The sequence below is a fragment of the Entamoeba histolytica genome, genomic scaffold, assembly GCF_000208925.1.
Source record: "Entamoeba histolytica HM-1:IMSS scf_1104750517413 genomic scaffold, whole genome shotgun sequence".
Lineage (NCBI taxonomy): Eukaryota > Evosea > Mastigamoebida > Endamoebidae > Entamoeba > Entamoeba histolytica.
Window position 1 is genome coordinate 67,884 of NW_001914886.1, and position 25,954 is coordinate 93,837.

Consider the following 25,954-nt stretch of genomic DNA (forward strand, 5'->3'; position numbering starts at 1 on the left):
ATGTATTATGATTTCTTGTTTGAAGTTCTGTTCTTTTTTTCTTTAAATATCTTCTTTCCTTTCTTATCAAATTTTATTTATAACAAAATTGTGTTTCTTGGGATTATTTCAGTCTTTTAATATTTTAAATTTGGTAAACAAAAATATGAAATGCCTACTACCAAAAATCTTTGAAAATTAGTTTGGTATATTCTAAAATTATCATAAACCATTGAACAAAATACTTATTCTTTTGTTTCTATTTCATCTTTCTTACTCTTTTATTAATTATTCCTATATTCTATTATTAATTTGTGTTTATCAAGAAGAATAAAAAAAGACCAAAATAAAATAATCAATTCAATCATTTTCAATTAAATTCTTTGATTGAACATAATAAAAATGTATAGTATTACTTTTATTTATTTTAGTACTTCATACTAACATATTAATATTCGAATATATTTATAATTATACTTTAATTATGTTTTGATTTCTTTTAATAAATACAAACTACCATTAAAAATTATCAATAATCATTATACAAGAATTGTCATTTCTTACAATTTCTTATTTGAATTAACTCAATGAATAATTAAAAATTACTTAATTAAATGGTAATAGATTTTTCATATATTCTTCCTAGTTTAGTGGAGATTAATCCCTGAGCTGTTTAAAAAACAGTAATCTTTTTCTTTAACTTATCATTTAGGTTTTTTCTTGCAAATTGAGAAAATCACTTCTTTGCTTTATTTTTTCTTATTAATGTCTTCTCATCCTTCTTCTGCTTAATTCTTCTTTTTAACCTTTTGTTTATTTTCTATCTTAATTTTAAACATTTTCTTTTTCCTTTTTTCTTTATTTTATGAAAGAAAGAAGAGACTATTTCATTCCCATTATATTATTATGTTTAATTTTCTTTTAGTCATACCCACACTTCAGTAGTTCCTTATATTACACCATGTAATATTCTACCATAATATCATGCTACACCCTTTGCAACTTTACCTAATACATTTCTAATTCAAATACACCGTCATAACCAGAAAATAACTGGGAGAGTTGAAGTTTGAATTTGTACTAGGGTTTGTGTTGGGTGTTTTAAACATGAAGTATATCCTTTTCTCGTTAAACATAAAGAATTACTGTTGATAAAACATGAAAATAATAAAAATAAATCAATTAGTTTTTGATTTATTTAAAAATGAAAATAATAATGAAATTATTTTTCATTCAACAAAGAATTACTCATGCAGTTGTATCTTTGTTTTGAACATCTTTAGCTTCAGTTGATTTATTTTCAATTTCTTCTTCCTTTTTATCATTTGGTTTATTTTCAATTTCTTCTTCCTTTTTATCATCTTCAATATCAACCTCTTCTCCTTCTTCAAATACTTTAAGATTTCTCTTACGGACAATATAAACATGGATAATGTAAACAATGAAAACAACAGCAACAACAACTAATACAAGGACGAAAACAACAATAACCGCAATCATATACATTGGGAATTCTTTAGTTTCAATAGAACGAGCCATTCTATCATTTGGACAAGAAACTTGGTCCTCAGGAAGATCAGAAATAACAAGTCCTCCACAAAGAGAGTAAACCTTAAATGATGAACTATCACCTTTAATTTTTGACAATGGACTAACAAGAGTGACATCAACGTTGTCAACTGGTTGGTTAATTCTTAAGAAAGCAAATGTACATTTACTATGACCAGAAGGAATATTAACAAGGAATTGAGCGTTTAAGATAGATAATGAATTACCAGAAACATCGTCATCAACAGAAATTGAATGAGATTGTCCAGGAGAGTTAAATGAGATGTTAAATATAGTATCTTTTGTAAATTCTACATTATTTGAATACAAATCAAAATGACCGTTAGAACTAATTCTAATAGTTTGTCCAGAAAAATCACCAACTGAGCTTCGAGCAAGATAAATAGATGAACCAACAAGATTAAGATTAGTATTTCTAATTTCATTTGTTTTTAATGTAATACTATTTCTCAATATGACGGAAGTATTAGTATTGTTGTCTCCAATAATATTATTAATATTTTGAGATTCATCAAATGTTATTTTACCATAATTCTCTAATTGCAATTCTGTGATTTTAGATCGTGTTAATGAACAAGTAACAGCATAATTATCATGTTCTTCAGAACCTTGAACTACAAGAGTTTGAATAGTAACATCAGACCCTATCATTGTTCCGTATTTAGCAGAATATTTATCTAATTGTTTTGAGTCCAAATTATATCGAATAGCAACTGATGGTTTAGTTGTATCAATAATACATCCATTTCCTGTACATGGACACGTTGGGGAAGACCAAACATCACTAGCAGTTTCAGAGAATGAATTTGAACGGAATGTGTCAGAAACAACACATGAAAGTTCTGGAATATTATATTGTTCAATATCATCAAAATCTTGAGCTGCAACAACAATAATATACTTTTGTTCATCAACTCTCAAATTACTTGAAAGAGTACCTGAAACAGTAATATAATTAGGAATATTCGTATAGATTAAGTTAGCAACTGAATTTTCACTACTTTCGTTACTAAGACAATTATAGTCAACTTCTATATTTGAAACAGAAATTCTTCCGACAACATCGAAATAAATGACAGATTTGGTTTTAGTGCTATTATTTTCATAACACTTATTAGTGTCACTAACAAGATGAATCTGTGTGTCTTCTATAACAGTTGGATTAAAATCAGCATTATAATGACTATTAGTCTCTGGATCAATAAATGTTTCATCCTTTGATGGTCCATAAATAGCAATAGCACCTTGATTTTTAAATGTAATACTAGCATTTTTCATTACAATTTGTCTTTCAACAGTCGGTAAGGAAATTGCACCAGTATCATATGCATCAGAAAACGATATAATAGGAGTATTACTTTCAAGCAATGTAATAACAGCACTAGTTTCAAAATTAGCATTTTCAATATACAATTCTCTAATTGACACTTCTCTAACGTAAAGAGTAAGAACTGATTTTGGATTTACAAGATGAATACGTTCTATGGATAATAATGTATTACTACCTGAAATTGTAAGAACGCATTCTTTTTCATCAGAATCCTCAATTGAATAAATAGTAATAGGAACAACAGCCTCAATTTCTTGTAATTCAATACCATCTAATTTAAATAATTTCATAGAAGATTCAATTTTCAATTTATTTTGACCTTGTTGTAATTGAACTTTATCAAATAAAGGTGAATTTGAATTTTCATCATGGAACACACATTCCTTACTTTCTGTTTCCTCGCAACTTAAAATACATGATTGGTCAACATATGGATCATAAGAACAATAACAAATAGAACTATTTGCATATGAAGAAGAACAATAGACATCACCAAATTTATGTTCTGATGAAGAACTAACACATGCCTCAAGAACGGATCCAGAATATTTGTAATATTTAATACCAACAATATTTGAAAAAGGTACATTTCCTTCCCAAATCTTTTTTGGATTTGTTACATCATCAAAGTTAGATGGTCGAATTATAGTTCGACATTCTCCATTACTAATTGAACCTTCAAGAATGTTAATTTCTTTAAGAGTTACAATATTATCACCTTGTACAATGATTTCTCCGCCATTATAATTAATAACTGAAGAATCAAATGCGTCATAAGCATTAATAACTGAACCATCACTCATTAATATCTCTGAGAAACTACCATACTTCATAATATTAACAGTACCTTTCTCTTGTAAGTTAAGTTTAATAGTGGTTCCAACAATTGAAGATATATCTACAACAGCATCTTTTGGAATATTAATAACAGAATTACTAGCAGACTCATATGTGGAATCTTCTTCAATAACAATTCCTTTTCCATTAACAGAAATTGTACCATCATTAAGTGAAAGCCTAACAGTACAACTCAATGATGCACTACTATCATCACTTGATATACAACTGACTGAACCACCTGAACAAGAAGAAGCAATGTCCAACAAATAACTTCCACCATTTTCAATTTTTATACTTTTTGAGTGATTACCTTTAATTTCAACAATATCATATGATGGGGTTAATTTATTATTATTTGGTAAGTTAATTGAAGTAACATCATAACCACTTGTATAAACATATTTATACTGTTGTACATATTCTTGACTATCATCTTTACCACGAACACAAGTACTGGAAGGACTAGACATAGTACATGTAATAACTTCAGGACATACAAATTTGGAAGAATCTTCATTCTGTTGTGTTTGATTTAAGTAAAGTACTGTTTTAGAATTACAAGCTACAGTTTTTCTACCTTTTCCATCTTTTTCATTTTCTGTTATAGTTACTGTTATTTCGTCAGAAGAAGTAACAATTGGATACTTACTACTTTCAGCTAAAACAACACCATCTCTTTTTACAACTGAAATAGATTCAAGACCATTCAGTGTTTTAACAAAGACATAAGATGAAGACGATGAAGTAATAGGAGTAAATACAATTGCTTCAAATGAAATAGAAGCAGATAAAGCTGAGAAAGATAAACCATTAGCAGATTTAATAGTTAGAGTACTTATATTTAATTCATTTGTTCCACGGTATGTAAAAACAGCATTAGGTTCAATTGTAATATTAAATGATTTTACTCCTTCAAGAGATGAAGTAATAACAGTATCAGCTGCAACTACAAGAGAACATTCACCACTGAGACATATCAATTTATTTATTTCGTACTTACTTTCTAATGTAACACTATCAGAAAAGTTCAAAGAATTTATAACAACAGGAGAAGAAGTAGATGACTGTACTGCAACATTAGAACCTAATTTAATAGAATAATAATTAACAGCTTCTAATCCATTTAATTTGTTAATTGTAACAGTTGATAAATCAATTCCTTTTGTTGGATCAGGACAAATCGAGTAATATTGATAATAAGCCGACTCTTGAATATTTAGAGTGTCAATAGAGGTAATATCACTTCTTAATGTACACATATCAAACGCTAAAGCAGTTGGATTTGCATCACAATTTTTATAATAAATTCTATTGGAACTAATAAATTCTGGAATTGAAACAACAGGTTCTACAACAAGATTTCTAGTATTTAAAAGAATAGTACAAGTACCAACTTGATCTACAGAGTTTACAATAAATTTATTTGAGGCAGAATTCAATGTGAATACTGTATAATCTGCGTTTTCTTCTAAAATGGGAGTTGCTGATAATGAACCAACAACTTCAAAATCACTATAAAGAGAAAACTTACTTGCACTAAGAGCCATTTTATTCACTTTAACAACACCATCAATCAAAGAACTTCCAGAACACTGATTAAATGAAACACTACCATCAGAATGAATTGAAGAAATATGTAATCCACTTTTTGTTTCACAATTGATTGTAATATCAGAACCTTCACTTCCGGTAATATAATGGGGAATACTTAAATCACTTGATGAATGAGTGAAAGTAACTTCAACATTACCATTCACTGTAATTGTAGAAGGAAGAATTGTAAAATCGGCTTTTCCATCACCTTCAATTATCAAATTCTCTACTTTTTCAGAAATAATATAATTTTTATTCTCATCACTGTTTTTATTCTTTATAATAAGTGTTTGTGCATTAATGTTTTCAAGATTAGTAGCACTACCAGTGTATGTAGCAACACAATTCAATCCATTAGTGTTTTTACACTCGTATGGGTCAGCATTAAGCTGTGAGTCATATTCAACCAATTCGTCATCACAACTAATATGTGGAACATTCTCTAATTTATCAAATTTATGATAAAGCACTTTGTTATTACAAAGAAGTACATCGTTTTCATTATTTGAAGCGATATTTAATGGTCTGGAAGACTTTATAACAGTAAAGCTGCCTTTACAAATTTCGTTGTATGAAACTTTAAATTTATTATCATCATCAGAATTAACTAAAATAACTGGACGACTACTACCAGAGAATTTATTTGAATTAATACTAATTTCAATTTCACCATCACTCTTTCCATTTATAGTTAAAGTTCCAACATCTTCAATAAAAATACGCTTAGCATAATTAATTACAACATTTTCAACAGTTTTTATTGTCAAATCATCAAATCCATTATATACACCTGATGCACATACAAGAGCAGAGCACCCTTCCGATGCTGTAATATCAGATTTAACATAGAAGCTTGCATAACTAATTTTATAATGTGTAAGTGTTAATGACCCTGTACCAGTAAACAAAACATTACTAATACCACTTGTGATTTCTCTGTCAATTTTAACTTCTTTTGACACAATAATTTCTTTTGATTCTACGCTAACAACAATTCCAGTATCACTATCACAATTATGTTCTTTATTGTTACTATATCTAAGCTCAGAAATGTCAAGAACATCACCAACAGTATAACATTTTTTGCTACTTTCCGCGTTGTTAGCATCTTTTACTGCAATGTAATAGTCTTTATATATCAACTCACCTCCAAGACTTGTAATAGCATGATTCAAAAATTCCTTATTTCCATCAATAAGTGATTGAGCACTTAACAATGAAACTTTCAATAAACCATTAAAATGTTGATCAATTTCTAATTGAGTGGAAATAATATTATTAGAACAACTGAGAGAACCAGATGACAATTTAAGAGAAGAAGCTTTAATACTTGAACAAATAACATCTCCATCAATAGTAAGTGAAGAAGAAGTAGAAATTGAACCACATTTAACAGATTTAACAGTAACAGATACTGTACTTTCTTCAGCAATAATTTCAATATTATCAGAACCAGATAAAGAATTTATGATGAATGGTCCACTGCTTAAATGCAAATTACATCTGATTGAATTAACTCTAACTTCAGTTGGGTTTGGATTAACAATAGTAATTGTATGAGTGTCATCACACTCAACGGTAACGTCATTATCAGTCTCAAATTCAAGATCTTTTTTACAGATAACACGGTCATAATTTGCTTTCAAACTTTCGCTAGGATTTTGTTCCAATTCTAAAATACAAAGAGGAATGTCTTTACAATTTTCTGCATTGTCTTCGGTAAACACCGTTTTTTGACCATTAAAATGACACAACTCAGATAAAGAGTTAGCGCTAATACTTTCAATTGACTCTGAATTATAAACAAATAATTTAGAAGATTTACATAATTTCTTAAACTTATTGGAATTAGCTTCATTAACAATAATATTTTCATTAATAAATGAATCTGCAATGAGGAGTGGATATGTAAATGTTTGTTGTTCAATACTTGAGTCAAATGTAAGAGTTGCTCCATTATCAATTTTTAATAATTCAAATGAACCTTCTGAATCCAAACTAATTTGACTAATTGTGAAAATAGCATTTTCCGTGAATTTATAATACCTAGAATTTCCCATAACAAGTTTCTTAATAGTTTGTTTTGCTGAGTTATCAGAAGATTTAGTTGAAAGTTGACAATTTAAACAATCAAGTTCAAAAGTATTTTCTGTAGTAGACTGCACATCTACTGTTACAGCATTACTAGTTTTAGAAACAAATGAACTGAATTTTGCATTATCAATTTGTACATTTGATTCCCTTGCAACTTCAACTTTTTGTGCATCAAGACTTTCAATATTAAAGCTTCCAGATAATACAATGGTATTGTCAACATTCAAATTCTTAATAGTCAAAGGAGATTCAGTAGTAATAGTTGTTTTAGATTGAGAATTAACAGTCATTTGTGCAATACTTTTTGGATTTGTAAATGATACCATTTCTTGTTGAATTACCCATTGAGCAGTTGAATCTGAACCTCCAAGATTTACACTTGTAGATTGAACATTAATTATACACTTTTCAGTATCACATGGACAATTAATAGTACTGAATTGTAAATCATAATTACTATTAAAAGAAGTAATATAACAATTAACAGTATCACCAGGAGTTTGATCTACTCCAAGATACACAGTAGTTCTACCATTCAATGAGATGGATTTTAACTTATCTTGTTTTGGTATAGTAACACCTACATGATTTGCATATAAAACATCAATAATAGAATTTTTGACAGATGTTTCAATTTCACCAGAAATTGTAAGTGCTTTATCTTTAGCACCATATGACAAAATATAAGGTCCATTAGATGTTCCAACTGTCAAAGAATTAATAGTCATTTTTTCTGTTGTTTTATCAATAAGCTTTTCGTTTGCTGCAATGTTAGCAGAAGCAATTTCTACACTTTTTCCAGTAAATGTAAGTTTGTTTTTACTAAGTTCAAGACTACTTAAGGTTAATGAACCATCACCACCAATTGAAAAATCGTCATTTACAATTCCAGAAAATCCTTTCAACTTGACATCTTCATTAACCATTACATTTTTATCTCCAAGATCAAAATAATAATCTGAAAGGTCAGGGAAGTAATGTCTACAATCAACATAATCGATATTTTCTTTGTTTAATTCAATAGAACCGGATGTTGTTAGTTTACATTTACATTCAATATCAGTTCCAACACGATAATTTGACTCACCACATTTGACAACATAAGGACGAAGTGCATTATCGAGATATGAGTCAGATTTGGCATTTAAATAATAAACACATGACTTTTCAATTCTTATATTAGCACTGCCATCATTCAAGTCAACATACAAATAATCTTTACAACTAGGGTTAAGAAGAACACTTGTTGATAAATCTCCATTAAGTATGAGTTCAAAACCATCTTTTTGGTTAATTGTATTTACCGTTTTATCTTTACTAAGAGTAAGAGTTGATGTTTTTAATATGTTAATAACATTCCAAGGGTATTGGACAGTATGAGATTCAATTTCAATATCAAGATCCAATGAAGAACTTCTTAAAATACAATCATTTTTATCATAATTATTTGATTCATCAACAGCACAACTACAACTCTTATGTTTAGAATCAGCAAATCCTCTGAAATAAGTGAGAGAACAAGTTGCAAAAGAAACAGAACTATCAGGAGAAGTATCACTTCCAAAAAGAACTTGAGAACCAGCATTTTCTGTATTAATAACACTTGTAACAGTTACACCATTAATTTCAATGAATGGAATGTCGTTAAGTTTGTTATAATCCAATGAAACTGTCATAGAACTACCTGTTATTTTAATTGATTTCTGAGGAATAATAATAACATTGTTTTTGGAAGCGATTTCAACAATATCTCCTTCTTGTGCGTCATCAAATGATACTGTTTTCCATAATTTTTCTATTTTATAAGTAGTGTCACTACTTTGTGATTTTGGTTTTAGAATATAATCAAAATCATTAGGATTAATCTCACAATCAGGAAGTAAGTTATCGTAGTAACATTTGCATTGTACATCTTCTTTAGTTACTCTGTAATAATCACCACATTGCACAATATTTGCAGAACCACTAGGTTTAGCACTAGATAAAGAGGAATAATAATAATTAGATTTCGAATTATCTTGAATATTTTCTGGATGATTATCAAGAAGAACGTATTTATTAGATGGAATAAATGTACTAATTTTAATACCCTGAATGGTTGTTTTACATTTAGCAGTGAATGTAGTAAGTTCAACATCATCTTTAATACCATCACCACGTGAAATTGTAAGTGTATCATCTGATGTTCCTAAATCTGATACAATTTCTTTAAATGAACTAACAAGAGTAATTTGAGTTTCTTTACCTGCTTGATATGTGTAATATAAAGAATATTCACTAACAATACAATCAGCAGTATCACCAGGATAACAATTCAACCCTCTATCTTCTTTAGTATGATATCTTGCAAAACCGTTTAGTGACTCATCAACAAAAGGAGTTCTTGTAAGTCCACTGATTGCTTCACTAGATTTTGTGATAATAATAGATTTTGCTAAACCATTTACTTTAATATGTTCAGCAAATATAAATCCAGCCTCATTTGAACCAACATTATTAACAACTACTGAAATTTTAGAATCAAATGAAAGATGCTGGCATGGAGTGATACTGTCAATAGTCAATTTAATATTTTCCTTATTTTCATTTTCCTCAAAGCCATTAATAAATGAGACTTTCTGTAAATCACCAAACACAATGCTTGCAAATGAAATATCACTCACCATAACTTTAATTTGACCAGTTGATTCTTTTGAGAATGCCAATGAGTATGAAGTTACTTTATCACTTCTCTTATAACATTCAAATGCATTTGCACCAGTCCAACTACTCTCTTCCAATTTAAGAATATCTCCTTTTAAGGTACACAAACAGTCTGATTTTTTATCTTTATAATAATAAATTGATTCTCCACAACCAATCAAATACATGTTAGCTGGATTGACTCCATCAAGTTTTCCTTCAAACAAATAATTTTTAGGTGGAATATTTTCATTTGAATTAACAGGATCAACCTTATTATTATCAATATCAAAAACAGTAAATGACACCCCGTCAACAAATTTTAAGCTCAACTGACGATTATTTGTTTCTTTATTCCTAAAGTCACAAGATTGTAAAATAGTGATTTGTTGTTCAATATTTACCTGTGGATAAAAAGTAATAGTGTTAACAGAAAAAGGTTGTCCTGTTAATGAAAGAGATTTTTCAGTATTATAAGAAATACTATTCCATTCTTTTGAAGTGCATGAATAAGCAATTGCATTGTCATTTTCATTGTTGAAAACAATATTAGCTTTTAGAGATGATAATACATAGTTATTATAACCATTACAATCTGCTTCTGTAAATGAACAATCTGAAACATAAGTACATTCTAATGTAGATTTTGAAGAAATACGGTTAGTTGTTTCAGAACTAGATAAACTATAAATTGTATTTGGAATACTTACTGTGTTACCAGTTGTGAGAATATAATTTGGTGATTTCTCAAGTACAACGTTATTTATTGTTAATGATTCGAAATATGAGAAGCCTGGAGTATCAGTTTTAACAGAGAGTGAAGAAATTGTAACTGTTCCTATGAATGAGACTATTGGATTTGATGATTCAATTGAATATTGTTCAAATGTAATTGGCTCCGAATTTGTAATTTGCACTGCACTAGTTGATGAAAATTCAACACCTTTAAAGGCAGTTGGGAAAGTTGGTAAAGTAGCAGTTGTAGTTAGTTTCAAAAACAAATAATTGTTTTCAGCATAGTTTTCAGTACAATCCCATTCTTCATATCCTGCTGAAGTTAGTGTGCAGTACTTATTTTCAGCTGTTAATGAAAATCTTTTCTTTAAAGCACTAATAGCATAAGTGCTAAATCCGGTTTTAATTTCTGATAATTCATCACCAACACATAAAATTGAATTTTCAACTATATTTTCAACTTTATTTATTGTTGATCGAGTTAATTCAGATCCTTCATGAGATTCAGATTTTAAGAAACTTAGAGTACCAATAGTACTATCAGTGAAAACGAATTTTCCAACTTGAACTATTTCAAGAGTACCAAAATTACATTTATTGAGTTCAAGAGAAGAAATAGCAGTTGAAAATGATGCTTTATCAGTTATCTTGAGATTTTCAATTTTACTAGAACTTCCAAGAATAGCAGAACTAAATGTGTTAAGTTTTTCAGTTGTTAAACTAATGTCTTCAGAACCAGAGTACATAAAGGTTAATAATGGTGATTCCATGTTAGTAGCATATTTATTACAATCAAATTCAACGAAAGGAAGTTCCGATGAAGGATTATAAGTACATTTTGTATTTGAGCCATGTGTAATTCTATATAAGTTTTCACTAATTTTAACACTATTATAATTTGATACACTAGAGTCAGTAGCAGGAGTTCCTTCTAATACAAAGAGAATATTATTTTCAGATAATGAAGTTTCAATAGCATTAACAGTTCCTTTTATATATGCGTCTTGTGGTATTGTTGAAATTATCATTTTCTCTATTTTATCAGTCACTGTAATTTTATAATTGCTTAATTTTCCTACATTGAAAGTGTTTATACCTGTTAATGACAAAGTAATTTTAGTTATACTTTCAGATGAAGTAAATATGTTTAATGTTATTCCGTTCAAGACAAGTTCATTAAGGCTACTTTCAATATTTTCGAATTTATTGTATGGGGATACAAAAGTTAGAGCTGATGGATTATAAGTCAACTTAAGTATTTTATTTCCATTAGTACTTGTATATTCTTCATTACAATCTTTTTCCTCAAAAGAAACACTATCAATGTCTGACTTCAATGTACAGTAGAATTTTTCTTCTTTACTTACACGATAAATTTTATCTCCAATTTTATGGCAATAATAATTATCAAATGATGGTACACTTTCAGAAGAATAATACATAATTATATTGGATGAATAATCAGAATTTGTTGTGATAGTTTGAATGTTTCCAGAAACAAGACCTCCATTAAATTCTTTATTAATTGTAAGAATGCCAATATCTACGTTAGTAAGTTTATATTTTGCAACATTAACATTAACCGTGTTTACTTTAAGATTAGTAAGTTCAATGTCTTCAGTACCTAAACTAAATTCTTTAAACTTCTTCGTGTTACTACTATCAAAAACAAATGTTTGTTCACACACAAGTTTCATTTTCTCTGGTGCATAATATTTACTACTAGTTTTACAATCCCATTCTTCAAATTCATTGTTGTCAGTACAAGTACATTCTCCGTTATTTTTACTTTCTCTAAAATATCTATAAGTATTATCATTTTCAACAAATGGAGTTACCGAATAAATATTTTCTGAACCTCCTATAAATAATGGAGAAAGTCCACCAACAATATTTGTAATAGTACCAGATTTAAAGTAATAATCAGAATAAGTGTCTGGAAGTTGTAACTTATCAACAGTTATTGAGTCAATTGTAACAGTAGAACATTTAAGAGTTAAAGTTGTTGCAATGATAGAAATTATACTTTGAACATTACTTTCAACAGTAACAGTATTATATTTTCTCTCATTTGATGAGAATCCATCACTTTTAATAATAAGATCAAGTGAATCAACTGAACTACAATCACCTATGTTAAATTCACCATTTGAATATTCACAAGTAGTTATAGCACCTTCCTCTTTGAAATAATATCTACCATTATTTTCACTAATTTTGAAATAATACAAAGTTGTACCTTCTATTGTATTTTCATGACCATAAAATATTGGAAGATTTGATGTTTGAGTATCACTAAGACTAATTGAAGTAATTGTTGAAGTACTAATTATTTTGTTTTGTGAATATTGACTGTTCATTGTTACACTTCCTAACTGAGAGTCAGTAATTGAAAAAGAATCAACTTTTAATTCAGTTTCTTTGCATTTCATAGATGAAATTTGTTGAGATATTGAAACAATACATTTTTTGAATGTATTTGCATTAGTTCCAGAACTTTTATATTCAATGGTAACATACTTTTCAGTATTAAATTGATCAAGATATTTTTGACAATCATATTCATTAAACTTAGAATTTGTATATGTACATTGATCATTAATTTCAATGTTAGAATAACGGTAAAAATTATCTCCCATTTGTACTTTTTTCAATGTATTTGGATGTTTTTCAAGATTACCATAAAATGTTCCTTCTTGAACAGCAGCTTGTTCTGATAAGCTTCCAAATATTTGGATTCCTTTTGGACTATTAATTAATTCATATGAAGTAATTGTTTTTGCATTCAACTTGATATTATCTCCGTTGAAAATAGCTTTTCCAACACTTTCACTAATAGTTACTGTTATTCCATTGTCATTACCATTCATTGTTAATGTATTAAATACTTCAGATAAAGTAGTATCTTTTGAAACAACAACTGATTTACATTTAATATTTGGTTGAGTAGTTGATGCTCCATCACTAAATGTTAATGTATTGACAGAAAGGGGGGTTGAAATTGTTGTAGGTGCATTAATTTGAACATTAACATTCTCATAACTAGAAAATATCTTACAAATTTCACTTCTAAATGATGCTGATTCATATACACAAACATGTGTTTTATCATACCAATAATAAGAACTTTCTACTTCTAATGAACTTTCACCATTACTAAAACACTTTAATCCATTAATATTTGTATATAATGAGCCTGTTATTGAAAGTGTAACTTTTTCTGGATTAGCTCCATCAAGAATTAAATATCCATTAATCTGAGTTGGTAATATAATTCCAGCACTTCCACTAACTTTAGTTTTAATAGTAAAGAAAATATTATTTAAATTTGAAATATCAAATTCCTCATCGAAAGTGAATTTTGGAATATTTAGAGTGAATGAACTACAATCCACACATTTAACAGTTAAACTTTTAAATTCTTTTTCTGAATCTTCTAATCCACTTGTTATTGATGGATCCTTATTAAAAACAAGATCCATTCTTTTAAGATCAATATAACTACTACTACAATCTTCTTGTTCATATGTATTTTGTGCAAGTGATGTTACTACACAATTATTATCTGGTTTTGTACTAGAACCACATCTCATATATTCATCAGCAATGTCAATACAATTATTTTTTGTTTTATCACTACTACTATAAGCACTATTTACAATAATATAAGTTAAACTTGATTTAAATTCAATGGTTGATGGAACACTTTTTAAGATACTCAAAGCAGTACCAGTTACTTCAAATTTTGTAATTACCATTTTGTCTGTTTCAATTGTAATATGATCAGCTTTAAAGCTTGGACAAGTAATAGTTTGTGTCATTGTATCTGAACCTTGAATTTTAACAGCATTACTACCATCACATTCTTTAAAATCATACTTCATTCCTTCTGAACATTCAATTGGATAAAGAGTAAATGTTTGTTCTTTAAATTTTAATGTCATTAAAGAAGGTTCCACTAATTTACTATTTGTACAATCAAATTCAACAAATTTACATTTTGTATCTTTTTCTGAACAAGTTAATGTACAAACAGCACCATTGCTTGAAAAACTGTAACGATAATAATCTTTAGTAACTTTATCGATATGTAATCTCGAGTCTTGCATTCCTGACAACATAGTTTGACTGTTTGCTGTAAATAGATAATTAGGTTGTCCATCAATGACTTTATTTACTTTAGAATTCTCGGTAAACAAAAGATAATCAATAGTAACACCTGACTGGTAAATTAAGTTAGTAATTTCACAATTAATGAAATGAAGTCCTGTTTTAGTTAATGTAAAAGAAGTTAATTTAAATCCTTTAATTGTATTTACATTTGTTGCAGATGTTAAATCAATTCCTTTAAATTTATTTGTTTTAAATTTATCGTCATAACTTAATTCATTTTCAGGTTCACTTTCACCTGGTATGAATTTCAATATTACTTCATTATTATCATCTAACATATTACAGTCACTTGAAGTATATGCTGATTTTTCATAAACACACTTCTCTCCTTCTTCATTACTTGAAGAAACAACTCTAGAACTAGTTTCACTTAATTTATAAACAACAAATGGATTTTCACTTTGTGATTCAGTTTCTTCTTTCTTTGTGATTACTGCAGAATTTGTTAATACAAAATATACTGTTTTTTGATCAACTGCTACTATTTCAGAAACTGTTATACTTTTAGTTATTTTATTTTCTGGATTAGCAATTATATTTAAAGTAGTAACAGTTACAGGACAATTGATAGTGAATTTACCACCGATAGAAAGTGTATTTGACTTGATTGTTATACTTTCTGGAATTATTAAATCATTTTCTGTTTCAAATTTAATTTCTTTCCATTCGTTAACTATGTACGTGTTCAAATCTGTTGGATAACTATCACTAGTAACTCTAAGTACCATATTATTGTATAAATTCAAATATTTACACTCTTCTTGACTGAATCCATTTGAACCAAAAGTACATTCATCTCCACTAAATCCGTTAACATATCTATTTTTGTAAGTATTAAGTGGTTCATTTAATTCAACTGTTCCTTGTTGGAGATTATTTGATCCAAAATCAATTATATTTTCAGAAAGAGCAACAGTACGTGAACCTTCAGATAAACCTTTTACTTTAATTTGTGTACCACTGACAAGTAAAGTATTATCTGCAATATTTTCTAATGCTAAACCATCAGATCCTATTACTTTTACATAACCAAATCCCGATGAAATATAAATTGGAATTGAACTATCTATTGGAGAAGCGTTAAGAGTGAATGCTGGATTTGTAATAGTTCCTTTTTCTGATGACTCTAATTGTTGAATAGTAATTTGAGTTAATGTTGATGGAGTGGTTGTAGAACTACCTTCACTGCTAGTTTGATAACCACCTTTTATATTTAAATCCGAAATTGTTGCAGAATTTGCGACTTGAAGAACTGCTTCAAAGGAATTACATTTATCGTCATTAAATAAACAAGAAAAGGTACTTTCATCATCGGCTTTAAGAGAATCAACCTTTTCAACAGTACATGTACAAGTACATTTGTTTTCCTCTGTTGCAGTAGTACAAGTATAAGCAAGAACATAGTTAATTAATAATAATTGTACTATGAGGTAAAAAACCATGATATGAAATTAACAGTTCGTAATTGACGAGTAAAAATACCCAACGAGGATGATTTTTACATGAATTTAGTTTAATAATTTTAAATAAATAAAAAATAAAAAAGACGTTATTAACCAACGAAATTGTCTCTTTTTTCTACTCTTTTCCTCGTTATTGTTCTATTTTTATTTAATTTTCTTCGGTTGTAATTTCACATCCATTTCCAACGATTTTAGTATAAAAATACCTGGTTATTATTTTATTTTTTGCATCATTCTAATCTTTTCGTTCTATTACATTTTTTATTTCTTTCGATAATTATATTTTTATTATCTTTAGTGTTTTTTTTTCTGGATTTGTTCAAAGTATTAGCTAAAAATATAATTATCTCAGTTTTTATTCAGTAAAAAAACATAATCACCTCATATCTATTTATATGTTTTTTATTTTTGTGTTATTATTTTTATTTTCCTTTTCAAAAATACTTCACTTCATCTTCTTACTCCTCTTTTTTTTATATTTATTTTCTTAAACAACAAAAATTTGATTCATTGAACTTTAATGCGAAAAATAAACCTGTTTTATTTTTAATTGTATAAATAAAAAGTAATTAATTACGTATTAATAAAACTTGTTTCTATTGTTCCTGTATCAACTAAGACTAATCCTATCACTTTGTTTTAGTCTATCATTTCTACAGAGTATATCTAATTGTGATTTCCGCAGTATTCTATGATATCCATCTTGTTTTTTATTACATGGTTTTTTTATTATAAATTTTATAAATAAAAAATTTTTCTATTTTCTTTTTATTTATCTTTTCTCTCTTAATTAAAAAAAAAATTACTTTTCTTAAATCTTTCAAATGTTTATATTAATCAATTTTATAAACTGTTTTTATTTTCTTCTTTCTCTTTAATAATTATAAATTATTTTGTATTGTTTTTTATTTTCTCTTTATTTCTTTTGTTGTTTTTTTTTGTTTGAAACGAGTGTTATTTAACCACCTATTCAACTTATTTCCATAACTTCATTCAATAAAGTTATTTTGTTATTTTATTCTTCTTACTATCCTCCTTTAACACCAAATAAAGTTTATTTTTCATATCATCTTTTTGATTCATATTATCTTTATGTATGTAACATTCCTTTTTGTCTTTTGTATTATCATTGGCTGTTTTCTCATAACCTGGTAGATTTCTTTCGTTGTTTATTTCTATTAAGAAAATAGATTTTATTTCCACTCGTTTCAATATTATTCGCATGACATTTTTGAGTTTATTTAATTAAACTTACATAGTTGAATTTTTTGTTTGAATAGTCTTTTTAAGGTTTTGTTTCTCATTTAAAATTCTGTATGCAAGAATGTGTAATCAATAAAAAATTAATAGTCTTCATTTTAATTGAAAATTAATTTGTAAAACTGCTAACAGTATTTTATTATGAAATATTTAATTATGGAAAATGATGCTGGTTACCTTATGACATACTATCAATGTATTGATTTTATTTTATTATTATAGGTATTGTCAAATTACATACCATTCTTTTTGTTTATTTTCCATTTTATTTCTTTTGTTATTCGTATTTTTCTAAGGATTATTATATTAATAAATCATTTAAACAATATAGAATAATTCCTATTTTCTTGTGTTGAATCGTTTTTATTTCATAATAAATATTAATGAACTTTTAGTACATTTGAATTACCATTTCTATTTATTTTTTTTTTCTTTGTATTGTTTGTTTAATACTATAACTATTTCAAGTTTATCATTTATCTTTGTTGTTATTAAACAGACTTAATAACCTTATTCAATTCATTGAAATCTCTTCTAAATCTTCTCATTTTTTACATTTATGTATCAATGTTCTTATTCTACCTACTTCTTTTTATTTCTCTTTAATCGTTTATTTTTTTTTTTGATTCTATTTAATTTGGTTCAGTTTCATTATTCCACTCAGCTTTATGATTCTGTTTTTAATACCAACAATTTTTAATACCAACACCAGCTTTAATTTATTTCATTCATGTATTGATATGATATATTCTTGTTATCTTATCAAAGTGTATTTACTCTAATAAAAATCTTTTTCCATTCTTCTTTACTTAGCAAACAAAAGACATTATGACTCTAAATATATTATACCATCAAGACAGTTCTAAATATCAAATTGATTAAAATTTAATAACTCTTCTTTCAATATCATTGTCTCTGTTGTTCTCACTTCTGTTTATCTAAGATTATCCTTTCATTTTGTTAAAACTCCTTTGTATCTATTCTATTTTTTTTATTATTTGAATGCTCATTTTCTTATCATCCAATGTCTTCTCTGTAATAACTCTCAAATTTCCATTTTGTTTCTTCTTGTATATTGTTTCTTCTTACTAATATCAACTTTATGGCAATGCTCTTATCTTCTTTGTCGTGTCTCTAAGTATATTCTCTTTCCCCTAAATTACGTGTGTTATGCAAAACTTCTTCTTTCTTAGAACCATTAGTCTAGTACCTTCATTCAATCTCTTTATCTTTTTAATAACATTAAAATGTTTCATCAAATCGAATTTCCAAATAGTACAACTAATATATGTTATACAAATATTCAAATTTGTGGCAACTTATCTTCTTCATTTGTGTCACATCTTCCAAAACAAATTATACATCATTTTGTCATTTGTTCTTTTGTCTGATAATAAGAGATAGCACTAATTCTCTTCATAAGAGTCATTAAAATTTACACAGGGAAGATGTTTAAATAAAACCAGAACAATTCTATTCAATGATGAACATACAACACTAATATCAAAAACACAGAAAACTTGAAAACAAAAAAAACAAAACCATCAAAAATGGAAAAAACACCAAGAAATTCTGTGGATGATTTGCTAATGTTGTTTGAAGATGTTAAAGACAATAATAAACCAGTAGACTATACCAAACTAGAGAGTGAAGAAACAAAAAAGACAGAGAATAAAGAGAGGAGAAAATCACTGAGTATTAATGTAAATGATGAAATACCCGAAAAAAGAAAGAGAAAAAGCATAAAACAAGAAGGAACTCCACAACCCAAAGTGGGAGCTGTTTTTGAAATCCAATACCAACACTTACCAAATAAAATAGATATTTCTGAATTAAAAGAATTACTTGAAAAAATACCAAAAATGGAAGGGAAAATAATGTTTAATGAGAAAAATCTTGAACAATCAATTGTTATTAATTGTACAAACAACGGAATTCATGCACTAATTGGAAACAGTTATGTTGTACTCAAAAAAGAACTACTCCCAGAAATTATTAATAGTAGGAGATTGATTATTGTATATAACTTAATGGAAGAAATCAAAAATTATAGAAATAACATTAAATGTATTTTGGAAAATTTCAATACAAACAATACAATCTTCGACACTTATATTGGAGCATCAACAATAGATCCAGGAAGTGTTGATGGAAAAACATTTAGTCAAATTTGTTTAGTCTATGAAGTTATAATAAATAAAAGTACTATAGAAGAAAGATTGAAACAAACACGTAGACTTGCAGTGAAAGAAGTAGAGGTTATGAATAATGATAATATGATAAAAGTATTTCAAGAACAAGAAATGATTATTGATGGAGTTTTGATTGAAATGAATTATTGTAATGAATTTAAAATAGATAATAAATTATTGAATGAACAACGAAAAAAATTAATTGAAGAACAACATAAAATAGAAATGGAAACAAAGAAAATTATAGGAAGAACAATTAATTTATCATCTCCTGAACAAGTTAAGAAAGAACTTATACGATTTAATATTGGAATAGATGGAATAAAGAAGAAGGCAACAACAGACAAAAAGATACTCAGTCAATCAGATCATCCATTTGCTAAACTTGTTCTTGAGTATAGAAAAATTTCTAAACTTCTGTCTGGTGTAATTGAACAAATCAGAAAATGTTGTATTAAATCAGGTGATGAATATTTTATTAGAACTACATGGAGCCAAACAGCAATTGTAACAGGAAGAATTCAATCTAAAAGTCCTAATCTTCAACAAATTCCAAAACAATCATTTTCACTTCCACAATGCTTAATAATCCCAAGAGACTTATTTATTACACATAACAATAATACTTTTGTTGCAATTGATTATAATCAAATTGAATTAAGAATTTTAGCTGATTTTACAAAAGACCATCATTTAATTGAATTCTTTAAGTCAAATACTGATGTTCATAGACTTATTGCAGCACATTGGCTTAAAAAGAATGTAAATGATATTACTGATGATGAAAGAAGAAAAGCTAAAACAATTGTGTATGGATGTATTTATGGAATTGGTCCATTTTCATTGGCTGACCAACTTCATGTTTCATTAGATGAATCTAAAGCCTTTTTAGAATCTTTTCTTGACCAATTCCCAGCATTTAAAAAATGGAAAGAAGAAACTATTACCAACGCATCAACAACTGGTTTTGTACATACTATTAACAATCGAAGAAGAAGAATAAATAATTTAACAGACTGTAATGATAAAAAGACAGTTGCAGAGTCTAAAAGAATTGCAGTTAATTCTCCAATTCAAGGTACTGCTGCTGATATTATCAAAATGTGTATGATTGAAATATTCAAGAAATTACATTCAAGTTGGGTAGGTGTTCAACTCTTATTAAATATTCATGATGAAATCGTTTTAGAAGTACCTGATCATTTACTTGATGAAGTTTGTGTTACATTAAAACATCTAATGGAACATATTGTCAAACTTGAAGTTCCTCTTGTAGTTACTGTTGAAACGGGAAAGAAATGGGGTTCTCTTCATCCTTACAACTTGAATTAATTCATTTATTATAAATGTTTATTTCATTTAATGCTTACTTGAAAGTAAATACTCTTTTAACACTTTTGAATATAAAGTCTTTGTATCAATTCAACCAACCTAATAAATATCATCAATTCTATTCACTAATAACCATCACAATTAATGTTATCATAATTAAAACCAGTTATAATAACATCAAATAAAAATGGTTATTAAGCATTTCAAAATAACTTCAATAATAATACCATTCATCACTGAATAAAAACAAACATCATTGGTATCATAAAACAAATATTTGAATTTTAAATAACCATTGAAGACTGATATATTCGTTCAAGAAAATACAATAAAAATACAACGGATATTTCACAAGAAAATTAACTAAAAGAAAGAGTATGTAATGTAAAAGACATAGAAAAAATCAAAAAAACTACAACAACAAATTGTTTCAATTCTTGATATTTTGAAAGTAGTAATAAGAAACATCACTACAGGAATAATGCCTAAATATTCCATTGGAATAGAACATCACTAATTAACTTCAATAACATTAGAATAAAAAGTCATATCGAAGGTAAGAAGTTTTATCAATGACAATAGATGAAATGTAAATAATGAGTAAATTTCAAAACTAATTAATGGAAACTAGGGACAAAAACATGTTAGAATAAATTACAAAGTATTGTAGTGATTAAAAAGAAAAATAATTTATTATATAATATTTAGCAACAACAGTAATACCATTTTATTCTTCCATTTGTTATAATTATCATTTATGTATAACTTCACTATTAACTAGAGATTAATTCTATTTAACTAAAGTTATTTGTACTAATATTTTCTAAAAGATTATTTTTGGTTTTTATGAAATAAATACTTTTTATTCTAAAATAAACACTTATTTATTTATTTATTTATGGTTTTATAGATTCTTCATTTATTTAATCGTTTTAATTATTTAGTATATCTATTGGGTTGTGTTAGTTTATTATTTATTTTGTTAAACACATGACTGAGTATGTATTTTGTTCATTTTGTCATCAGCTTGGATATTATTTGTTTATCATTCGATTTAAATAAAATAATAAGGTGTTGTGTTATAATTATAGTTAAGATGGATATAATTCATGACTATCACCTTATTTACACCTAATAATTATATCACATAAATATGAAATAAACTTTTTTATTTATTCTTGATGATTAATTTCATTGATAGAATGTGTCAATAACTTAAAATGAATTAAGTGACTTAAATTTTTGTAAATTTTATTGTGTTTTTGTTTATTTTATTCATTATTGGTAGATTAATTAAGACTATATTTTGTCATATCAACTTCTTTTAATATTTTAATACATACTTTCTATAATTATTTTGTTATAATCCATTCACAATAAAAATAACTTATTTTGTAAATATTTGATTTAAAAATATGTTTGTAATATTTTTTATATTGTTTCTTTTTTTTATTTTCGTACACTATTCTCATTTTTATTGAAATTTTTATGTAATTTATCTTCATTCTTCATCACGTTACTCTTTTTGGTTATTATTGCATATTCTATTATTGATAAGTTGTGATTATCATCACCCAGCAAATAATTACTTCAAATGTTTTGGCATAAGTCATGAGAATGTTGATTTCTGAGTATTGAAAAGGAGTCATACTGAATGAAACAAAAAGGAAGAAAAAAGTCCAAATTGTAAAAGAATCAGCTAAAACAAAAATAGGAGAATCATATAAATTATCAAAAGAAAAGATCAATTAAAAAACAAATGAGTTCGACGCCAAAATAAAGAAAATAAAAATACAAATCTTCTTTAAATAGAAAAAACTAAAAAAAGAGGAACTATTAAAAAAAAAGAATGAGTGATAAAGAGTATATGAGCAGTTGTGATCCAGACGAAGAATTAGATTTAAAAATTGCAAAGAAATATGATATTGTACAAAAAATAGGTAAAGGGGCATATGGAGTTGTTTGGAAAGCTGTAGATAAAACTACTCATGAAACTGTTGCTTTAAAAAAAATATTTGATGCATTCCAAAATGCCACAGACGCTCAAAGAACATTTAGAGAAATTATGTATTTACAACGAATGGATCATGAAAATATAGTTCAATTAGTAAATGTAATGAAAGCAGAAAATAATAAAGATATTTATTTAGCCTTTGAATATATGGAAACTGACCTTCATGCAGTTATTAGAGCTAATATATTAGAAGATATTCAAATTCGATACATTATTTATCAGTTATTAAAAGCCTTAAAATACCTTCATAGTGCTGGAATTGTTCATAGAGATATTAAACCATCTAATTTGTTACTTAATTCTGACTGTCTTCTTAAAGTTGCTGATTTTGGATTAGCTCGTTCTCTTGATAAAGAAACTCTTCAAACAGATTACGTTGAAACCCGATGGTATAGAGCTCCAGAAATTTTATTAGGTTCACAACGTTATTCTTTTGCAATTGATCTTTGGAGTGTAGGGTGTATTTTAGGTGAAATTATTAATGGTAAACCTTTATTCCCTGGAAGTTCTACATTAAATCAATTAGATAAAATTATTGAAGCTACTGGTCAACCTTCAGCTGAAGATCTTGAAGTTATTGATTCTCCACTTTCAATGAATCTTTTATCAAGTCTTCCACAACGTGAAACAAAAGGGTTAGCAGAGATTGTTCCAAAAGCTTCAGACGATGCTTTAGAATTAATGGAAGAATTATTAACATTTAATCCTGAAAAACGTGCAACAGCAGAAAAAGCTCTTGAATCTACATTTGTTGCTGATTTTCATGACCCAAATGATGAACCATCAGCACCAGGTAAAATTACAATTCCAATTACTGATAATCATAAGTATTCAATCAATAATTACCGTGGTTCATTATATGTTGAAATAATGAGAAAATATCCACAAAATTAATACTTTTTCTCTCAATTGAATTTTTTACTATTTCTTTTTTTTAATATACACATTTTTCATAAATTCATTGATCTTCTTCGGTTTAATCGGAAATAACAAAATATTCCTCTTTTAACAAATTTATAATCTGTAGATTAATTTAATTCTGATAAAATCTATGAACAAATTATGTTTAGTTAAGATAAATTACTTATTGTGCTTGTTAAAATTAGACTTAGACTCAATACACTACTATTCATTCATTGTTTTTCATACACAAATGGAATATTTGTTATTATTAATTATATGGTTATAAGTTTAATGGTTGGTAGATTTACTTATAATCAATTGAAACGAACAATATAAATAATAAGGGTTATTTTGCTTTTTGTTTATGATTAAACAGTTAATCCAAGTTGGAAAACCTCTTATTTACTATTTAACTTAATGTGGCATTATTCTTACAGATAGTCATAACGTTAATACCCTTGGAAATTGGTATTATATTACTTCTAATGGAAAACAACTTAATCTGTATGAAGAAAATTACATAGAATCAGAACAAAATATTTCACATTTTTCTTTTTTCTGGTTTGTAACCATGATATTGAACTACAAATTCTTCAATATGAATAAACGTTATTTTGTTGATGTATGATATAATTTAAAATTTTAATTGGTTTCTTTTTTTATTCTTTCATCACTATAATTAGTGTAAAGTATTATTTATCTACGTAATGTTTCTTATTTTAAAAAAAATACTAAAATTCGTTTATTCTTAGAGATTTAAATCAAATAAATATTAATACCATGTCTACATATTTACAATAAAACGAATCATAATTATTTATTTTGTTGTCAACATTTCTAAAGTTATTATTAACTTGTTATTTATTTATTTATTCTTTATAAATAACAAAAAATAATAATATTTATGAATATCATTCACTAATTGATGCATTTCTATTACTATTATTCAACATTTCATTTTACATCTCTTATTCTCTTATTTTCTCATATTTCACAATTACTCAACAAATGAAAATGAAATTTACTTTTAATAATTAATATTTCATTATAACTATGTTGATGTTTCTCAATAAATCATTTTTTAAAGTGTTTTGAATGTTTCAAATAAATAATATATATTAAATTGTCATTTTATATCATTTGAATATGTACTATTGTTATTAATCAATTTGTGAATGAATTATATCAATCATCAGTCAATATATTGAATAAAATTGAATATGTTTATTTATAATTTCTTATTCATTTGATATTAATTATTATATTTCTCATTCAGTTTCTGTTTAAATTGAATGAAAGTAAATTGATTTAAATGAAAGTTATTAAATAAAATAATATCAATGATTATCTCAGAAGATTATTTGTATTTTTATCAAAATTAAAAGTAGATGGAATGATTGTATTTAAATGTTAGTACATCAATTAATAACCATAAAATTCAATTTATTATTACCATTAATACAATTCTCATTTATTTTTAAAACAAATATATTTGAAATAAAACACTTAAATAAGATAATGTTAATAAATGATAAAAAAGATAATACAAATATAATTAATATTAATGAAGATCAAAATAATAAACAAATTAATGAAATATGAGAAGGGAGATATTGTAATGAATATAACACTGTAATAATGTTAATTCAAAAAAATTTCAATGAAATAAAATAATAATAAAAATAAAATAATAAATATTTTATACTAAATAATTATAATAATAAAACTATAAATATTAACTATTTCATAATTAATTTCAATATAATTTCTTATTAATATTTAAACTATTTCATTA

General features: G+C 26.5%; 3 protein-coding genes across 3 annotated transcripts, besides 2 other annotated features; 2 read left to right on the forward strand and 1 right to left on the reverse strand.

Moving 5' to 3' along the window:
* Window positions 1–575: 575 nt before the first annotated feature.
* Window positions 576–1,089: a repeat region.
* A 138-nt stretch (window positions 1,090–1,227) lies between these two features.
* On the reverse strand, window positions 1,228–16,437 carry EHI_073630 (serine-threonine-isoleucine rich protein, putative; the record flags this gene model as incomplete). The annotated part of the gene is made up of 1 exon (XM_648869.1): window positions 1,228–16,437. One exon carries the CDS (start codon window positions 16,435–16,437, stop codon window positions 1,228–1,230), a length of 15,210 nt encoding a protein of 5,069 aa, XP_653961.1.
* A 580-nt stretch (window positions 16,438–17,017) lies between these two features.
* Window positions 17,018–17,185: a repeat region.
* A 2,083-nt stretch (window positions 17,186–19,268) lies between these two features.
* Window positions 19,269–21,242, forward strand: EHI_073640 (DNA-directed DNA polymerase, putative; the record flags this gene model as incomplete). Its single annotated transcript, XM_648868.2, has 1 exon — window positions 19,269–21,242. The coding sequence occupies one exon, from the start codon at window positions 19,269–19,271 to the stop codon at window positions 21,240–21,242; it is 1,974 nt and encodes a 657-aa protein (XP_653960.2).
* A 1,849-nt stretch (window positions 21,243–23,091) lies between these two features.
* EHI_073650 (mitogen-activated protein kinase) lies at window positions 23,092–24,179 on the forward strand (the record flags this gene model as incomplete). The annotated part of the gene is made up of 1 exon (XM_648867.2): window positions 23,092–24,179. One exon carries the CDS (start codon window positions 23,092–23,094, stop codon window positions 24,148–24,150), a length of 1,059 nt encoding a protein of 352 aa, XP_653959.1. The 3' UTR covers window positions 24,151–24,179.
* Window positions 24,180–25,954: the final 1,775 nt, after the last annotated feature.